This window comes from Odontomachus brunneus, unplaced genomic scaffold (genome assembly GCF_010583005.1).
Source record: "Odontomachus brunneus isolate Ranch 3 - 2012 unplaced genomic scaffold, Obru_v1 Obru_scaffold_025, whole genome shotgun sequence".
Lineage (NCBI taxonomy): Eukaryota > Metazoa > Arthropoda > Insecta > Hymenoptera > Formicidae > Odontomachus > Odontomachus brunneus.
Window position 1 is genome coordinate 2,143,220 of NW_022639475.1, and position 17,214 is coordinate 2,160,433.

General features: G+C 39.6%; 3 protein-coding genes across 7 annotated transcripts in view; 1 reads left to right on the forward strand and 2 right to left on the reverse strand.

The window, feature by feature from the left end:
* LOC116842419 overlaps positions 1 to 17,214 on the forward strand; it is a 31,093-nt gene that overhangs the window by 4,198 nt on the left and 9,681 nt on the right. The window contains exon 1 of one of the 4 annotated variants that reach the window (XM_032811625.1): positions 1,798 to 1,925. The exons of 1 other annotated variant lie outside the window; for it this stretch is intronic. The gene's annotated coding sequence lies outside the window, so the exon portion shown is untranslated. Of the gene's footprint in view, positions 1 to 1,797; positions 1,926 to 12,986; positions 13,287 to 17,214 lie in introns of those variants that run through there. 2 more of the 4 variants (XM_032811627.1, XM_032811626.1) reach the window with 2 other exon arrangements.
* LOC116842421 lies at positions 2,672 to 9,031 on the reverse strand. 2 transcript variants are annotated; one of them, XM_032811628.1, is made up of 4 exons: positions 8,838 to 9,028; positions 5,396 to 5,659; positions 4,397 to 4,654; positions 2,672 to 4,078 (listed from the first exon to the last, which is right to left on the reverse strand). In XM_032811628.1, exons 1-4 carry the CDS (start codon positions 8,932 to 8,934, stop codon positions 3,741 to 3,743), a joined length of 957 nt encoding a protein of 318 aa, XP_032667519.1. In that variant the 5' UTR covers positions 8,935 to 9,028; the 3' UTR covers positions 2,672 to 3,740. The 2 variants fall into 2 exon arrangements, with proteins under 2 accessions (XP_032667519.1, XP_032667521.1); XM_032811630.1 differs by lacking the exon at positions 5,396 to 5,659 and having other exon boundaries at positions 8,838 to 9,031.
* Positions 14,579 to 17,214, reverse strand: part of LOC116842423 (defensin-2-like) — a 4,433-nt gene continuing 1,797 nt past the window's right edge. The window contains exon 2 of the mRNA XM_032811632.1: positions 14,579 to 15,789. Coding sequence (XP_032667523.1) covers positions 15,593 to 15,789 — 197 coding nt within the window. The 3' untranslated portion in view covers positions 14,579 to 15,592. The remainder of the gene's footprint in view (positions 15,790 to 17,214) is intronic.

The window sequence follows — 17,214 nt, forward strand, 5'->3', positions numbered from 1 at the left end:
GAAGGAAGGAAGGCTGAATGAATTGTCTTTAATAGCTATTCTGTCATTGCTCCATGGAAACGCACCGTGGACCGTTTCACGCCGCACTGTCAAGGAAACGAGAGGAATTTCAATTCGAATTTCTCTCGTTCCTCTCGTGGAGAATGTAATTATTTCGCTAGCGTTGTCCGCGTTGCTCCGCGACAAGCGAACGAACGAACGAACTAACTAACAAACGAACGAACGAACGAACGAACGAACGTACGAACGATTTTCAACTCGGCGATTTTCAGTGGACGACACGCGCGAACCGTTTATCAAGTGACGTTAACAATTCTCCCGGAATATGTGTTCGGATAGCCTTCTATTTACGCAGATCGGGCACGAAGAGATGCCTGCTTTCCAAATGTCTTTAAGTGAAATTTCAGTCGAAAAGCATACCGACAGCCGAGTCACTCGAATTCGAATGACTTTTCTCTCATAACGAATTCTCTGCTCCGGGTCGTCGAGTGAACATTTTCACCCAAAATTGAAGAGTGAAGAGATATACTTCATTGTCACAGGGACAAATTTAGTGTAATCGATTGAAACATTCGCTCTCTCGTATGGATCCAGAATGCACTCGACAGTTTCAGTGAAACATTCGCTCTTACGACTCTGGGTGACAGTATTTTCATTATCGCTTTGTGTGAATTTTCACTTGCTTTCAGCGAGAATTTACTCTCAGAGATTTAAGGATTGATTGATTTTTATTAAAATTTCCTGACATTAAATTATCAAATTATTCCTGATTTTTATTAATATTTCCTGACATTTAATTATCAAATTATTAGTCAGGACTTCAGTCTTGTCCGTTTCAAGTGAGGTCTCCATTTTAATAATTAAAATTCTGACTATTCCATTCAATTCCTTAATTTGAGTGAGATTTTAGTCCAAAAAATGTAGAAAGTAGCATTATATACAGGACCCGTAGCAAAGCTGGTTTAAACATGTCCTTTGAATTCTCCAATTGAAACAACGTCGTTGATACAATCAGTTTTGGAATTAGACGGGGCCGCTGTTAACACATTAACTGCCCCATGCTGATTCGTACGGATTACTGTAATCCTCAACTCGAAAATCTGGATTACCAAGGATACGTGCAAATAGGTGCAATTCGCGATGCATATGTTTGTTGGCTCGTTTCACCTCCCTGTCATGTATTCAATGTATCACATGATAATTGATTGCGTTTTATACACAGATTAATGAAACGCGGCAGTTTTAGCACGGGTCACTGGCGAGCTCCGGTTAACATGGCTAATATCAGGACAAGGTCCCCGAAACACAGCGGCGCGTCGCGAAAACGATGTCGCGGTATCGACGATGTCAACGTGATATCGATAAACGCAAGCTCTCCCTCGTCGTGACGAGAGCAGCTCGGTCGCGAGTGAGCGAACGTTTGGCCGCATTGTGCGAATTATTCTGCACGCTATCATTAAGCCAGCGCCGCTCGACATTTTCATACACCGCGCCTCGCGAAACATTAGCGAGTGCCATTTATAGATTGACGGTGGACGGCGGTCGCGTCGATCGCGTTTACGAGACGGAATAAAACGTGACGTCAAATATGTGTATACTCGTGTGTGTCTGTGCCTGTGTGTGACGTAGGGCGACGAAGGGCGGCGCGTGTCATGTTGCTGCTGCCGTTGTTGCTGCATCCCGCGCCTCTGCGACGTCGTCCTCGTCGCTGGGACCCTCGCCCTCTCCTCCTCGCATTCATCGCTCCGTATCGTGTCGCGTTTCCTCCTGAAGCCGATGCCGTCGGCGACAATCGTTCTCCCAGGCGCGATCATTTCATCTATCATCTCGCGGCGACGGTTCCGCGCTGGCTACCATCTTCGGAGGTAACTCTCGAAATCCAAGCTACGCTTGTACAATTCCATCGATCGATTGGGTTACTAAAGGTGAGCTTGTGGCCTCTCTCCCTGCCTCCCTCCCTCCCTCTCTCTCTCTCTCTTCCTCCATCATTCTCTTTCTCTCCTGCCCTCTCTCTCTCTCCCCCTCAAAAGACTTTACGAAATAATTATGGTCTTTAATGTGCGCGTCAGGTGCGGTACAATTGAAGCTTTATAAGCTTTGAAGCGTCTTTTTCTATGTACACAGTACACAACGACTTCATTATGTTGTCTATACTGAGAGTAAAAATATCTAAAAAATGAGAAATATTTGGTGGATACTGATACTATATTTATTTAAATCTAAATTGTTTTATTTAAATAGAGTAAACAATTACTTTGATAAAAAGTTAAGGTTTTGAAGAAATGTATGTTTTCTTATTTGAAAAATATTTTGTATTAGTACAGGTATGTGCCACTAAACAAATGTCTCTTATTTTTTACACATTTTTTTCTCTCATTGAAAGATCCTTCTTCAATGTTCAGGCAGCATTCGTATACTTTTCTTGTGGAAAATGATTCACTCATTTACTACCGTAGAAGGCATTGAAAATCAAAACTTTCGATTGGCCAAATATAGTTTATTTCAATTCTTGTTCTGTGACTCATAAAGTTATTATTATTATTATTGTTTATTATTATTATTTATATTATTATTTATATTATTATTTTTTATATTATTATTATTATTATCATTATTGTTATTATTATCATCATAAAAGGTACAGGTAATATAAACGCACAAGTTTGCATGAATATTATATTTAATGGTACAAGTAAATGTACAATATAAAAAGATATATATATATATATATATAAAGTAAAAACAGTGTACGTAAATATTAGAGTTACAATAATAACTATTAATAATTGATATTACTCGGAAAATGCTACATATATAAACGTTACATACTATTATAGGTATTAAGCGACATGTACGCATCGAAATATTTATCGCGGGACTACGCTCGGTTTTAGGCTTGTCTTAATAGTCGTCACTTGGAACTTCTCACGTGAGATATTCAGATTATACTTTAGAGCTGGATCTCTAAGTTTTTCAGTTGAATTACATGTAACATTATATTTGTCGTGATTCATTTGACAAGCTTACATGCAACACCAAATTCAAATCATTTGAAGCAAATTTCAATTATTATCAAAGGGTTTTGGGCATTAATACAGGCTCGCGATTTTTCATTTTCCTTTTTCTTTTATACACTCGCCGTAATCGATGTTGTGGCCCGAGATTAGCACTCGTTCCATTAAGATAAACGATCGACTAATTAATCCCGTTAATAACTGCCGATAAATATCAATTTTCGTCACATCACATCCGCGTAAAAAGCCCGTTGCCGCAGCAGCGACGGCAGCTATTATTGAAATGACATGCGGTGCGGCAAAACCGATCAAACAATTTCCACTGACGGAAAAGTAATATCGGGTTTTTGCGAAAATTCACACAGTCCGCGCATATACATAACACGCACGCTGCGAGAGAATAAGCGAAGGGAAAGAATAGCAAGAAGAACAAACAGCCGAGCGCATTGTCAACAATCGATCACGATGATTAATCCTGAGAACGATACGATGGCATACATGACTGACGCGTAGTCAGTATCACGGAAACGAACGGTGAGAGCACGTGGATTCGATGTAAACGATCAAACTGGCCGAAGAGACGTATCGGGAAGTCGACGATCAAAATAAGCCTTGAGACAGTTGTCGTTATTTTCTTTGTCTCAAACGAGCTTCTTTGTCGTGCCAAAGGTAATTGGCACTATAAAACGTTTGAAAATAAAGAAATAACGACAATTGTTTCGAAACTTATTTTGATGCTATTTGCTTCGTAGATTTCTCGGATAGAAATAATTTTTTGGGAATATAATAATATTTATAGGGTACCTGATAAACGGGTTTTTGGTTCCAAAAAAAAGAGTCGGAAAATTTATCCGAATTTTTCGCGTCGTAGGATGGATGGCATTTGCAGATACCTTTATAGCAAGAACCGCCCGAATGACCTTGATATATGCACTTTAGCGCACAGGCAGAATGACTGATTTTAAACATAGATAGGAGATCACAGGTTATCCGAGGATGGCGGGCTTTTGCCGGCTTATAGCGCGTTATTGGCATTTTTTTGAACGCTGGTTTTTTGAAAGGACCTGAAACAAAACACGTAATTTTTCCTTTACTGTCCGCGAGGCGTTTACGCGAAAGGATTGGAAGAAATTGAGTAGGATCATTCAATCAAATTTGATTTTTAATGCGATCCATTTGACTCTCCTAATCCCGAGTCGAAATTTTTTTGTCGTGCTAGAGGTAATTGGCACTATAAAACGTTAGAAATAAAGAAATAACGACAACTGTTTCGAAACTTATTTTGATCCTATTCGGTTTACCCTACTTCTCGAATAAATTTCACTTGGGAAAGTGTAGGAAATATGATCTTTCGGGAACATTCTCTGATGGCATTCGTATACCTTTATTGCGGAAGAAGGCTTTCTGGTTCGGCGTCGAAAAAGGCCGGGAAAATTGAACCGGATTTTTCGCGTTGTAGAGTAGACCACGGCATTTGCAGATACCGCCATGGCAAAAACCGCCGAAATGACCTTGTTGTATGCACTTTTGCGCACAGGCACCGATTCCAAGCAGCAAATCGCAGGTTAACTGATGGCGAGTCATTGTCGACATATTGTATGTCATCGGCATTTTGTTGAACGCTGGTTTTTTGAAAGGATCTGAAACAAAACACGTAATTTTTCCTTTACTGTCCGCGAAGCGTTTACACGAAAGGAAGGAGGAAATTGGGTAGGATCATTCAATCAAATTTGATTTTTAATGCGACCCATTTGACTCTTCTAATCCCGAGTCGAAATTTTGGCCCTATGTTAAACCTTGAATTCTACAACACAGTAGGAGCTAAGTTAGCAAAGTAAGTTTAATTTTAATGATATATACAATAATACAATTTACTTCCCTACTCTGATGATATCTGAAATTTCTCTTTTCATTTTCTTTAGCTTCAAAATAAGTACTGAATGGAATAGTGAGATTGAAAGTAGGATTAAGATTTCGATTCGAATAAGTTAGATAGAATCAAAAGAGATTGATGTAGGTTTCAGAGTATCAAAGGTGTTGAATGGAATAGTAAGGCTAAAAATAGGATTATAGAAAATATTCAGTGGACGATTCAGAATGAAGAATTCATTTTATACGAGTCATTCGAATTGACTCGATTGTCAAATCGAATCGAAATAAGTCTTGAGACAGTTATCGTTAATTTCTTTGTATCAAACGAACTTTTTTGTCGTGCCAGAGATAATTAGCATTATAAAATGTTTTAAATAAAAAAATAACGACAACTGTTTCGAAACTTATTTTAACCCTATTCGGTTTATCCTACTTCTCGAATAGATTTCACTTAGGAAAGTGTAGAAAATATGATCTTTCGGGAACATTCTCTGATGGCATTCGTATACCTTTATTGCGGAAGAAGGCTTTCTGGTTGGGCGTCGAAAAAGGCCGGGAAAATTCAACCGGATTTTTCGCGTAGGGTAGCCCACGACATTTGCAGATACCGCCATGGCAAAAACCGCCCAAATGACCTCGTCGTATGCACTTTCGCGCACAGGCAGAACGACCGTTTTTAAATAAAGATACACAGGTTAACCGACGATGGCGAGTCATTGTCGACATATCGTACGTCATCGGCATTTCGTCGGACGCTGATTCTTCGAAAGAATCTGAAACAAAATACGTAATTTTTCCTTTACTGTCCGCGAGGCATTTACGCAAAAGGAAGGAGGAAATTGGGTAGGATTATTCAATCAAATTTGATTTTTAATGCGACCCATTTGACTCTTCTAATCCCGAGTCGAAATTTTGGCCCTATGTTAAACCTTGAATTTTACAACACAGTAGGAGCTAAGTTAGCAAAGCAAGTTTAATTTTAATGATATATACAATAATACAATTTACTCCCCTACTCTGATAATATCTGAAATTTCCCTTTTCATTTTCTTTAGCTTCAAAATAAGTACTGAATGGAATAGTGAGGTTGAAAGTAGGATTAAGATTTCGATTCGAATAGGTTAGGTAGAATCAAAAGAGATTGATGTAGGTTTCAGAGTATCAAAGGTGTTGAATGGAATAGTAAGGCTAAAAATAGGATTATAAAAAATATTCAGTGGACGACTCAGAATAAAGAATTCATTTTATACAAGTCATTCGAATTCAAGTGACTCGATTGTCAAATCGAATCGAAATAAGCCTTGAGACAGTTATCGTTAATTTCTTTGTATCAAACGAACTTTTTTGTCGTGCCAGAGATAATTAGCATTATAAAACGTTTTAAATAAAAAAATAACGACAACTGTTTTGAAACTTATTTTGATCCGATTCGGTTCGCCCTACTTCTCGAATAAAATTTCACTCCGGGTAGTTTAGAGAATAGATCCTTTGCCAACGTTTTCTGACGGCATTTGTACACCTTCATTGTGAAAGATCGCTTACCGATTCAGCGTCGAAGAAGATATGGAAAATTGAACCGAATTTTTTGCGGGGGCGAGTATCGCGACGTATGTGAGCATGAAACGTGTGGTTACATTCCACGAAATTCTATACCACAGGATGCAGTGAAGCGTTCGTACACTGAGAGAAAAAAATTGTTGATCTTGCTGCAAATTATTGTTATTTTTTGCGTCGACCACATTCTTTTGTCGTTCGTGAACGCCAATGGAAAAATAGTACTAGCACTCTGTGCATGTAAATTTATTATCGATAACACTATAGCAAAAATGCTTGCTGCGAAAATGAGTTTGCTGACCATGATCGTTATCACTTGGCAATTATAGTCACAAGTGTCGAACACACTTTCTCCTCAGAGCAAACAGTGCAAACGCTCCCCGACGGGAGGACTGCAATCGACTTTGCGACGCGCGCGATAACCCGTCGTAATAATAACGAAATATCTCTCCCATCGGGGAGAAGGACGCGTCGGACTACAACGCGAAAGGATATCGACAGCGTATTATCTGAGGCGTGCCAGAAGCGTAGAGTAGAGCAAACCGCGCTTTCGATATTTTTCTCTCTCTGGAACGAAAAGATAAGCAGGTCCTGAACTCACGGCGTCCCGCCGCCACCTAGTACGCCCTCCTCCTTTTGGTGGAACTCCCCTCGACGCGTTGCGAAACGTGTCCAAGCACCCGAGGGCTGCCAAAAAATTTGGTGTCGACTCCGGGGCTTTTTTTATAATTTGCACCGAATGAGGAGGGGCGACGGTGGAAACGGACATACATACACAGCAGATCTAAAATAAATAGCAACCTTTGACTTTGAGAGACTGACAACTATACCATTTGGTACAGTAACAATGTTTCTTTCTGTAGTCGCCGTGTGCTCGGGATAGCGCCAGAGATGTCGCTTCCGAGGGCCCGGTCGAAATTTTGACCCTATGTTGAACTTTGAATTTTACACCGCAGTAAAAGCTAAGATAGCAAAGTAGGTTTAATTATAATGATATAATTTACTCCTACTATGATCCTATTGATGTCTGAAATTGATGTCTGAAATTTCCGCTTTCGCTTTCTTTAGCGTCAAAGTAGGTTATATAATAGAAGGATCTTAGGGAGCAAAGTAGGTTCGGTTGCGAACCTCTGTTGAAGCTTTAGCTACATAGAATATTTGTATTTTATAGAAATAGTAAACAAATTTAATAAATAACGAAACAGAAACGTCAATAGCATACAAAATATATATTTTATTTGTTGCATATATTTCAGACATCATCAGGGTCAAAGTAGGAATAAATTATATCATTAGAATTAAACTTTGCTATCTTAGCTCCTACTGCGGTGTAGAATTCAAGGTTCAACAGAAGGTCAAAATTTTGATTCGGAAATGAGTGCCAATATCGTCAAAATAGGTTTCACCTAGATTATAGATTATCTAAGTAGGCTTAAACTACTTTAAGAGCGTCAAAGTAGCGTCAAAATTTTGACAAGGTAGAGTTAAAGTTTCAAAAGAGAAATTAATGAGTATCAGTATTCTCAAAATAGGTTTTACCTAGGCTATAAACCGTCTTAGTAGGCTCAAACTATCCTTAAGAGCGTCAAAGTAGCATCAAAAGTTCGATTCGGGCATCTCTGAACGTTATTTAGGGAGAGGAGAGTGTTTTAAGCTTGGAACTTCAGGTAGTTCAGTGGTTTAGTCGCCCGGCAAGCAACAGACAGATCCGGGTTCGAGTCCCGGCCTAGCAAACCGTGCTTTCGATATTTTTCTCTCTCTGAAACGAAAAGATATGCAGATTCCGAACGCATGGCGTCCCGCCATCACCTAATACGCTCTCCTCCTTCTAGTGACGCGGCTATTCTGTGTAGTCCGTACTCTGGATATTTATTACTCCATCGAGAAGTTCCTGCGTGCTGTATCTCGAAGTGACCTGTCGAGATGAAAAGTATTGAGGCGCTTCATCGTAGCAGCCATGCGGAATTTTTTCAGGGATCTCTGAGAGTGATATTTATGGTTCAATCTAATATTTAGGTTTATCTCAAGGTACTGAGGTCGATGTATTGGTAGTCGTTGCTTGAAACTTATCTGATATGAGGTCCCAAAATCAAAAATTTTTATAGAATATTTTCAAATATTTTTTAATACTTTTCCCTTCCGTAATGTCAATCCGTAGTATCTCACTTGAGACAAGTTTGAAGCGACGGCTATTTATGCAGACCAAGCTAAGCCATCACAAGCGATCACTTGCATTATTTATATCTTCTCAAACTGGGCTTAAGACGGTTTCAAATACAAGATCGGACCGTGAACGTCGTCCTGAGTAAAAAACCTCGGTAGATGATCGTCGACTCGTGACGATGAAGATGAGAAAAGGATTGCGCGATGAATTTTAAATCAACCAAATATGCTTACTCAGTTCGTCAGTCGGTTCATCGTAAACGGCAGGTGTCGGATCGGCCGAGGCGTACGCCAACACGCAGAAGAGGGCGAAGACAGCGAGCAGCTTCATCTCCTCGCCACGGAGATTTGGCTTCTTGCTTCGGGACCGGATTCAAATCGTCTGAATTGTTAGACAATAATGTCTTCAAGTGTCCCGCTCGTCACTTTATATAGAGGTTATCATACTCTTGCTTTCCCAGCAATCCACTTCCGTCTCGCAGGCGATTTTCTTGCGGACGGCTTCACTACCGGAATTCCCGTGGCTCCACCCTGTTGGTCAGCTATTTTTGTCCGACAATTCTCTAACCTACACGTTAGAATATTAATTTCCGGTTTTATCGCTGTTATCAGGACGAGATAAACGGGTGTTCCGTCGTTGGTTGAAAGTGCGGATGTGGCTACGATGCCGAATAGAAATTTTGATGCTACTTTGACGCTCTTAAGGATATTTTGCGCCTACGACCTTAGACAGTTTATAGCCTAGGTAAAACCTATTTTGACGATATTCATATTCATTAACTTCTCTTTTGAACCCTTAACTCTATCTTGTCAAAATTTTGACGCTACTTTGACGCTCTTAAAAATAGTTTGAGTCTACTTAGATAATCTACCTAGGTGAAACCTATTTCGTTTGATAATCAACCTAGGTGAAATCTATTTTGATATTGATATTCATTTCCGAGTCGAAATTTTGATCCTATGTTGAATCTTGAATTCTACACTGCAGTAGAAACTAAGATAGCAAAGTTTAATTCTAATGATATAATTTACTCCTACTTTGACTCTGATGATGTCTGAAATATATGCAACAAATAAAATATACATTTTGTATGCTATTTGACGTTTCTGTTTCGTTATTTATTAAATTTTTTAAATATTTCTATAAAATACATATATTCTATGTAGAAGCTAAAGCTTCAATAGAGGTTCGCAACTGAACCTACTTTGCTTCCTAAGATCCTACTATTATACAACCTACTTTGACGCTAAAGATAGCGAAAGCGGAAATTTCAGACATCATCAGGATCAAAGTAGGAGTAAATTATATCATTAGAATTAAACCTTACTTTGCTATCTTAGCTTCTACTGCGGTATAGAATTCAAGGTTCAACATAGGGTCAAAATTTCGACTCGGGATTAGCGAGAAACGGCTGAATCAAACAACAGAACCAGCAGATTCTTTCGGATTCAATCCATCTTCGAAGATCTGCCGTGTCATTTTGAATATTTCGAATCACGCGCGGAGCTTCTACGAATAATTGACAGCGAAAAGTAATACACGCGTGTCTTCGAGTGGGAAAAACGATAAAAAAGCCGATCGTGACTTTTATTATCGTGAACTGACCCAGGCACGATAACTTTTACCCAGACTAATATTTGTGTAACGATTGCGCAACGTGATCCTTAATGCTACTACTCCTTTCCTTGACAGTCGCGTGAAACTTTTTAAATTTATGGCGGTGCATTATGACTGTCAAGAGTGTGTACTTTGCTCTCTTCATCTCTTTCTCTTTCTCTCCTCCTCTCTCTCCTTCTTTCCCTTTCTCTGACCCATCGTATGTCGGGTCTTGTCCACAGCCGAATCTCGTTTAAGAATCGCCAATGCTGAAATTTCCGGGACGGTAAGCTCGATGGATACACGATGGGAAATTGGGAGAAAGACAGGCAGTCCGGTGAAGAGCAATGAGAGAAATACACAATGCGATTTGCCCGACGGAAATGCTGACGTTCCTCTTTTCCGTTTTGTTCGTTATTGAATCTTCTTTGCGACATCACGCAAATGTGTAATTGGTTCTCGCTCCATAAACTCTTACCCTCATGCGAATTGACTTAAATTTAACCCCATCGTGGAGTGGTAGAGTAGTTTGCGGAGCTCTCTCGTTATCCGCCTGCCTCAAAGTTAATCTATTCGGAGTGAGTGCGAGTCGCCGAACCGATTGATACGTCGCTGCTGACATCGTGCGTGCCTTTTCCTCGCTTTTATTCCGCGAGTTCCCCTTCGTGATCCTTCTGATCACGGGATACTTCGCAACTTGCGACTTTGTTTTAGTGACGGCTTCACCGAACAATTAGAAATCGACATTTCTTTAGAGAGAATGAATCGATAATTTCGAATTAATTTGCAGTCAGTATTTTGCAAATATGAGAAAGGCAGAGTAAGCAGGACTCGTGTCGACGGCTGAATCGCTCGCGATATCGCACGGCGTTGATGCGCGAAATCGACGTCCATTATTCGACGTAAGAAATCGTCCTCAGTTGGCATCATCGCGACGGTTTCTAGGCGTTTCTGCCACCATCTCCACTCTCCTCACTGTAACGTCGACGCCGTACGAACAATAGCGCTCGAGAACAACTGCTTTGTTCCAATCCCGGTCGGCGAATAGCGTGCCATTCGCCGGCTTCGGTGAATGACAACTTCGTACATCGTAGAAGCGTGAAGATACGGGAACTCAAAGTCGCCCTGAGCGACACGGAGCCGTGCTCGAACGAAGTCGCGAACTTCGAGTCGCCGGGGAAACAGACATCAACAAACGTTGCCCGCTGTCGAATCAACCCGAAACGAATTAAGCGAGGCATTCCGATCCGCAGAGCGATCCCTCGAATTCGAACTCCAACTCATGTCTTCGTATATCTCCCTCGAATGAAATATCCGAGCGTTCTATCGGTGCGAAACGCTGACGCTTCCAACGTGACAGGAGAGTGTTTGGTACTTGTGGCTCTCTAATTGCATAATGAAATATCATAGTCAAGAACACTACTTTCAATAGTAAACTGTAATGTCACTGATAATAATTTTACACGCATGTTGCCATTATCACCACTTTCCACCCTACTTTTTGTAGGACAAAACAACACAAAAAATGGTTCGCGTGCAAAATATGCGACGACACTGAGAAAAAAAGTGTTTGATATTTGCGACTATAATTATACTAAGAAAAAGATCGCATAGAGAAATAATCACTGTAAATTATGGCCAAAAGTATCATTTTCTTTTTTTAATTCTAGTATAATATTAATAATCATGTATATATATGTGTTATTACTATTATTTTCGTGTTATGATAAACAAAAAATATAGTGTTGGGGCCAAAAATAATTGTAATTTAAGTTAGATCAATCATAGAAATAATTATAGTTAAAAAATTTTTTTTTGTAGCAAGCGCTACTAATAGTGCTAATGGAAATCATACGCATATTACTACTTTTTTCTTATTAGAATAATAAAAAAGACATGCTTGGTGCAGAGAACCGCCATTATTTTCATTGAGATAATTCAACTGCTTTTTCTCTCAGTGCGTCAATAAAGATGCGAATCCCGGATAATTCGCGTTAAAATTGCGCGACTTTGCATCATTTCTCGGAAATTGCGCGTGAAACTTCGACAAAGAATATCGTGCGTTTCCGAGCCGATAATGCTTTTTCCGCAGCAGACAGCTTTGCACAAAGCTAAACCCAAACTGCATTCAATTATCTCGTCGAAATTCCCCGTTGGCTGAAACTTTTATCGCGTCCGCGTCGTTTGTCCTGAGCTTTTTAGCAGTCTTCTCGATGCTGGTCAGGTATACTTGACTGTAGGTACACTACAACAACGCTACGCTGATAAATATGTCGGCTATCGCCGACAAAGAAGGAAGAAAAGACTATGCAGGTGCTCCTCCCGTTATCCCTCTCTCTCCGTCAAAGCGTTAGCTCTAAATCCGATCTCATCTTAAATCCGCTGGATCCCTGTCACATCCCTTGATGAGAGCGCATTCTGCTACGCTACGATCGAGAATATTAGTTTTATCCGAGTTCTCTCTCTCGGAGTAAGGAATTTTAATACGCGCATGATCGGGGGCGACAAACGCTCGTTGTGGTGCTTCGCCGTCGTGTCATCTGAACGAAGTTCACGCGCGATTCTAGGGCAAAAGGGCAGAGGAGGATGGAGGGAGGCATTCAAGACGCTTCTAAAGAACGTCTCAACGGTAAAGATGTCGACGGTGGAAACGCGTCGAGAGATATACGACGAAACCCCCAAATTAAAGTTCCAGACACGTTTCACGATATCGAACGAGAACTTGCTCGAAGGGAAAAAGGGAGAGTGAGAGAGAGAGAGAGAGAGAGAGAGTGTGTGTGTGTGTGTGTGTGTGTGTGAGACAGAGAGAGATCGGTTCACGTGTAATTATTCGGAGCATACGTTGCTGAACTCACGCAATTGAAATCTCGTCTCCTGGGATTGGACAGGCGGAGAGAGTTCACCGCGTCGTGGCCTCGGTGCATGCATGCATGTATGCATGCATACTCCCGGATGCACGCGAATCAATATACACAGTGCGCTGAAAGTTATTGCGTTAGCGATTGGACTCGTCAGTGCGGAACTATCGGCTGGACTCACATGTTGCTCTTGGGCTGGGAACGAATCGCGAACGTAACTGGGCAAAGGTCAGTCGTCCATTGGCAATATATCGTCGCGAAATGTTACGTCCCGACTGGCCGTTTCGTAATTGCCTGTCGTGAATAAATAAGTCACTCCCTCTCCGAAGTCGATGTCAACTGCAAAGTGGAGTGATTAATTCGCGTATAGTAACACACTGAGTAGTGCGATCAGTTATCTTCCAATAGATTGTCCGATAGGAAACAATTCGAGATCAGTCATTACATGATCTAATGTACCTCGCGAATTCTGCGCAGAAATCGCGAAGTCGCGTGGAAAAGCGACTTTCGGGCGAGTTCGCGATCCACTAACGAGCACAATCGATATTGACAGCCGCAATTGATAGAATTACTCCGACCGAATCGCTTCATCATGAAATGACAGATCAGCTGTTTGCCGTGGGTAATTGGGTCAGCCGAAAAGTTCGGTTTGATTGTTGAGTAAAATTTGACTTTACTTCATCAGTGTTTCTCTCGTTTATGAGACGTTGCTCTCTTTTCTCGGGTAAAATTTTCTTAATTTATATATGATCTTACTGTTATATTTTCAACAGCTAATTTTCTCCATAATATCTATGCTTTTGATAAGAATAATTCTGATGCTAATCTAAGGCTTTTAGAAAATAAATGAGAGAACCACAAACTTTAATGAAAAAGGGTTTATGAAATAATTATGGCCTTTAATGTGTGCGTCAGATGCGGTACATTTAATTTAAGCTTTATAAGCTTTGAAGCGTCTTTTTTTATGTACACAATACACAACGACTTTATTATATTGTCTACACTGAGAGTAAAAATATCTAAAAAATGAGAAATATTTGGTGGATACTGATACTATATTTATTTAAATCTAAATTATTTTATTTAAATAGAGTAAACAATTACTTTGATAAAAAGTTAAGGTTTTGAAGAAATGTATGTTTTATTAAAAAATTATTATAGTTATTTGAAATAGTTATATAGTTATATAGTTATTTGAAAAATATTTTATATTAGTACAGGTATGTGCTATTAGCAGGCATCAAATAAATGTTTCTTATTTTTTACACATTTTTTCTCTCATTGTAGTATCCTTCTCTAATGTTCAGGCAGCATCCGTATATTTTTCTTGTGGAAAATGATTTACTCATTTACCATCGCAGAAGGTATCGAAAATCGAAACTTTCGATTAGCTAAATATAGTTTATTTTAATTCTTGTTTTGTGACCCATAAAGTTATTATTATTACTGTTATTTTTATTATTATTCCTGTTATTATTATCATCATAAAGGATACAGGTAATATAAACGCACAAATTTGCATGAATATTATATTTAATGGTACAAGCAAATGTATAAAAAGTATAAAAGGTATATATAAAATAAAAAGGTATACATAAAGGTATATATAAGTAGGTGTATGTAAATACGAATACGAGAACAACAATAATGATTAATTGATATTACTCGGAGAGTGCTATATATATAAACGTTACATGCTATTATAGGTATTAAGTGCTATTATAGGTATTAGTATGTGACATGTACGCATCGAGATCTTTCCGCGGGACTACGCTCGGTCTTAGGCTCGTATTAATAGTCATCACTTGGAACTTCTCACGTGAGATATTCAGATTATACTTTAGAGCTGGGTCTCTAAGTTTTTCAGTTGAATCACATGTGACACAAGTAACATTATATTTGTAAATTGTGATTCATCTGACAAGCTTACATGTAACTCCAAATTCAAATCTGAGTATCTCATTTGAGGCAAATTTCAATTATTATCACAGGATTTTGGGCATTAATGCAGACCTTAATCGCGAATTTTCATTTTCCTTTTTCTTTTATACACTCGCCGTAATCGATGTTGACCCGAGATTGGCACTCGTTCCATTAAGATAAACAATCGACTAATTACTCCCGTTAATAACCGCCTTTAAATATCAATTTTCGTCACATCACATCCGCGTAAAAAGCCCGTTGCCGCAGCAGCGACGGCAGCTATTATTTAAATGACATGCGGTGCGGCAAAACCGATCAAACAATTTCCACTGACGGAAAAGTAATATCGGGTTTTTGCGAAAATTCACACAGACCGCGCGTATACATAACACGCACGCTGCGAGAGAGTGAGCGAAGGTAAAGAATAGCAAGAAGAACAAACAGCCGTTCCGAGCGCATTGTCAACAATTGATCACAATGATTAATCCTGAGAACGATACGGTGGCATATATGATCGCGTAGTCAATAACGAAACGAACGGTGAGGGCGCGTGGATTCGATATATGCGATCAGGTTGGCCGAAGAGACGTATCGAGAAGTCGACGACGAGTCTAAAGGCAGATACAGATACCGCCATGGCAATACCCGTCCCGACGACGTTGCGCCAGACATTTCAACGCACAGATTCTATGATTGAAGCTGAAATCCTTGCCGTTCCAGAACAGACCGCAGGTTACTCGACGCTGTCGGATCATTGTCGGCATATCATTCGTCAACATTTCGTCGGACGCTGATTCTTCGAAAGGATCTGAAACAAAACACGCAATTTCTCCTTTATTGTCCGCGAGGCGTTTACGCGAAACGAAGGAGGAAGTTGGATAGGATCATTCAATCAAATTTGGTTCTTAATGCGGCTCTTAATGCGACCCATTTGACTCTTCTAATCCCGAGTTGAAATTTTGGCCCTATGTTAAACCTTGAATTCTACAACACAGTAGGAGCTAAGTTAGCAAAGCAAGTTTAATTTTAATGATATATACAATAATACAATTTACTCCCCTACTCTGATGATATCTGAAATTTCCCTTTTCATTTTCTTTAGCTTGAAAATAGATGTTGGATGCAATTGTGTGGCTGAAAGTAGGATTAAAATTTCGATTCGAACAGGTTAAATAGAATCAAAAGAGATTAATGTAGGTTTCAGAGAATCTAAATAGGTATTGAATGGAATAGTAAGGAATAGGATTGTAGAGAATATTCAGTGGACAATTCAGGATGAAGAATTCATTTTCCACGAGTCACTCGAATTCAAGTGACTCGGTCGTCAAAACGGATCAAAATAAGCCTTGAAACAGTTGTCGTTATTTTCTTTGTCTCAAACGAGCTTTTTTATTGTGCCAGAAATAATTGGCACTATAAAACGTTTGAAATAAAAAAATAACGACAACTGTTTCGAAACTTATTTTGATCCGATTCGGTTCACCCTACTTCTCGAATAGAATTTCAGTCGGGATAGTTTAGAGAATAGATCCTTCATCCACGTTTTCTGGCGGCATTTGTACACCTTCATTGTGGAAGATGGCTTACCGATTCAGCGTCGAAGAAGGTATAGAAAATTGAACCGAATTTTTCGTAGGGGCAAGTATCGCGACATGCAAGCATAAAACGCGTTGTTTCACATTCCATGAATAATCTATACCGCAGGATACAGTGAGGCGTTCGTACACTGAGAGAAAAAAAATTGTTGATCTTGCTGCAAATTGTTGTTATTTTTCGCATTGACCACATTCTTTTGTCGTTCGTTAACGCCAATGGAAAAGAAGTAATAGCGCTCTGTGCACGTGAATTTATTATCGATAACACTATAGCAAAAATGCTTGCTACGAAAATGAGTTTGCTGACTATGATCGTTATCATTTGGCAATTATAGTCACAAGTATCGAACGCACTTTTCTCTTCAGTGCAAAAAGTGTAAACGCTCCTCGACGGGAGGACTGCAATCGACTTCGCGACGCGCGCGGTAACCCATGGTAATATTAGGACCTTAACTTAGTTTCCGCCCAAAAAATACTGAGAAAAAGCATTTATTGTAAAAAATTTATTTAAATTATTTCAATGAAAGTATTTTCCATCACTTTCTACAACTTTTTGCCATCTTTCTGGCAACTGGGCGATACCATCTCGATAAAACGATGTTTGTTTCGAAGCAATCCATTCGTCCACCCATTCTCGC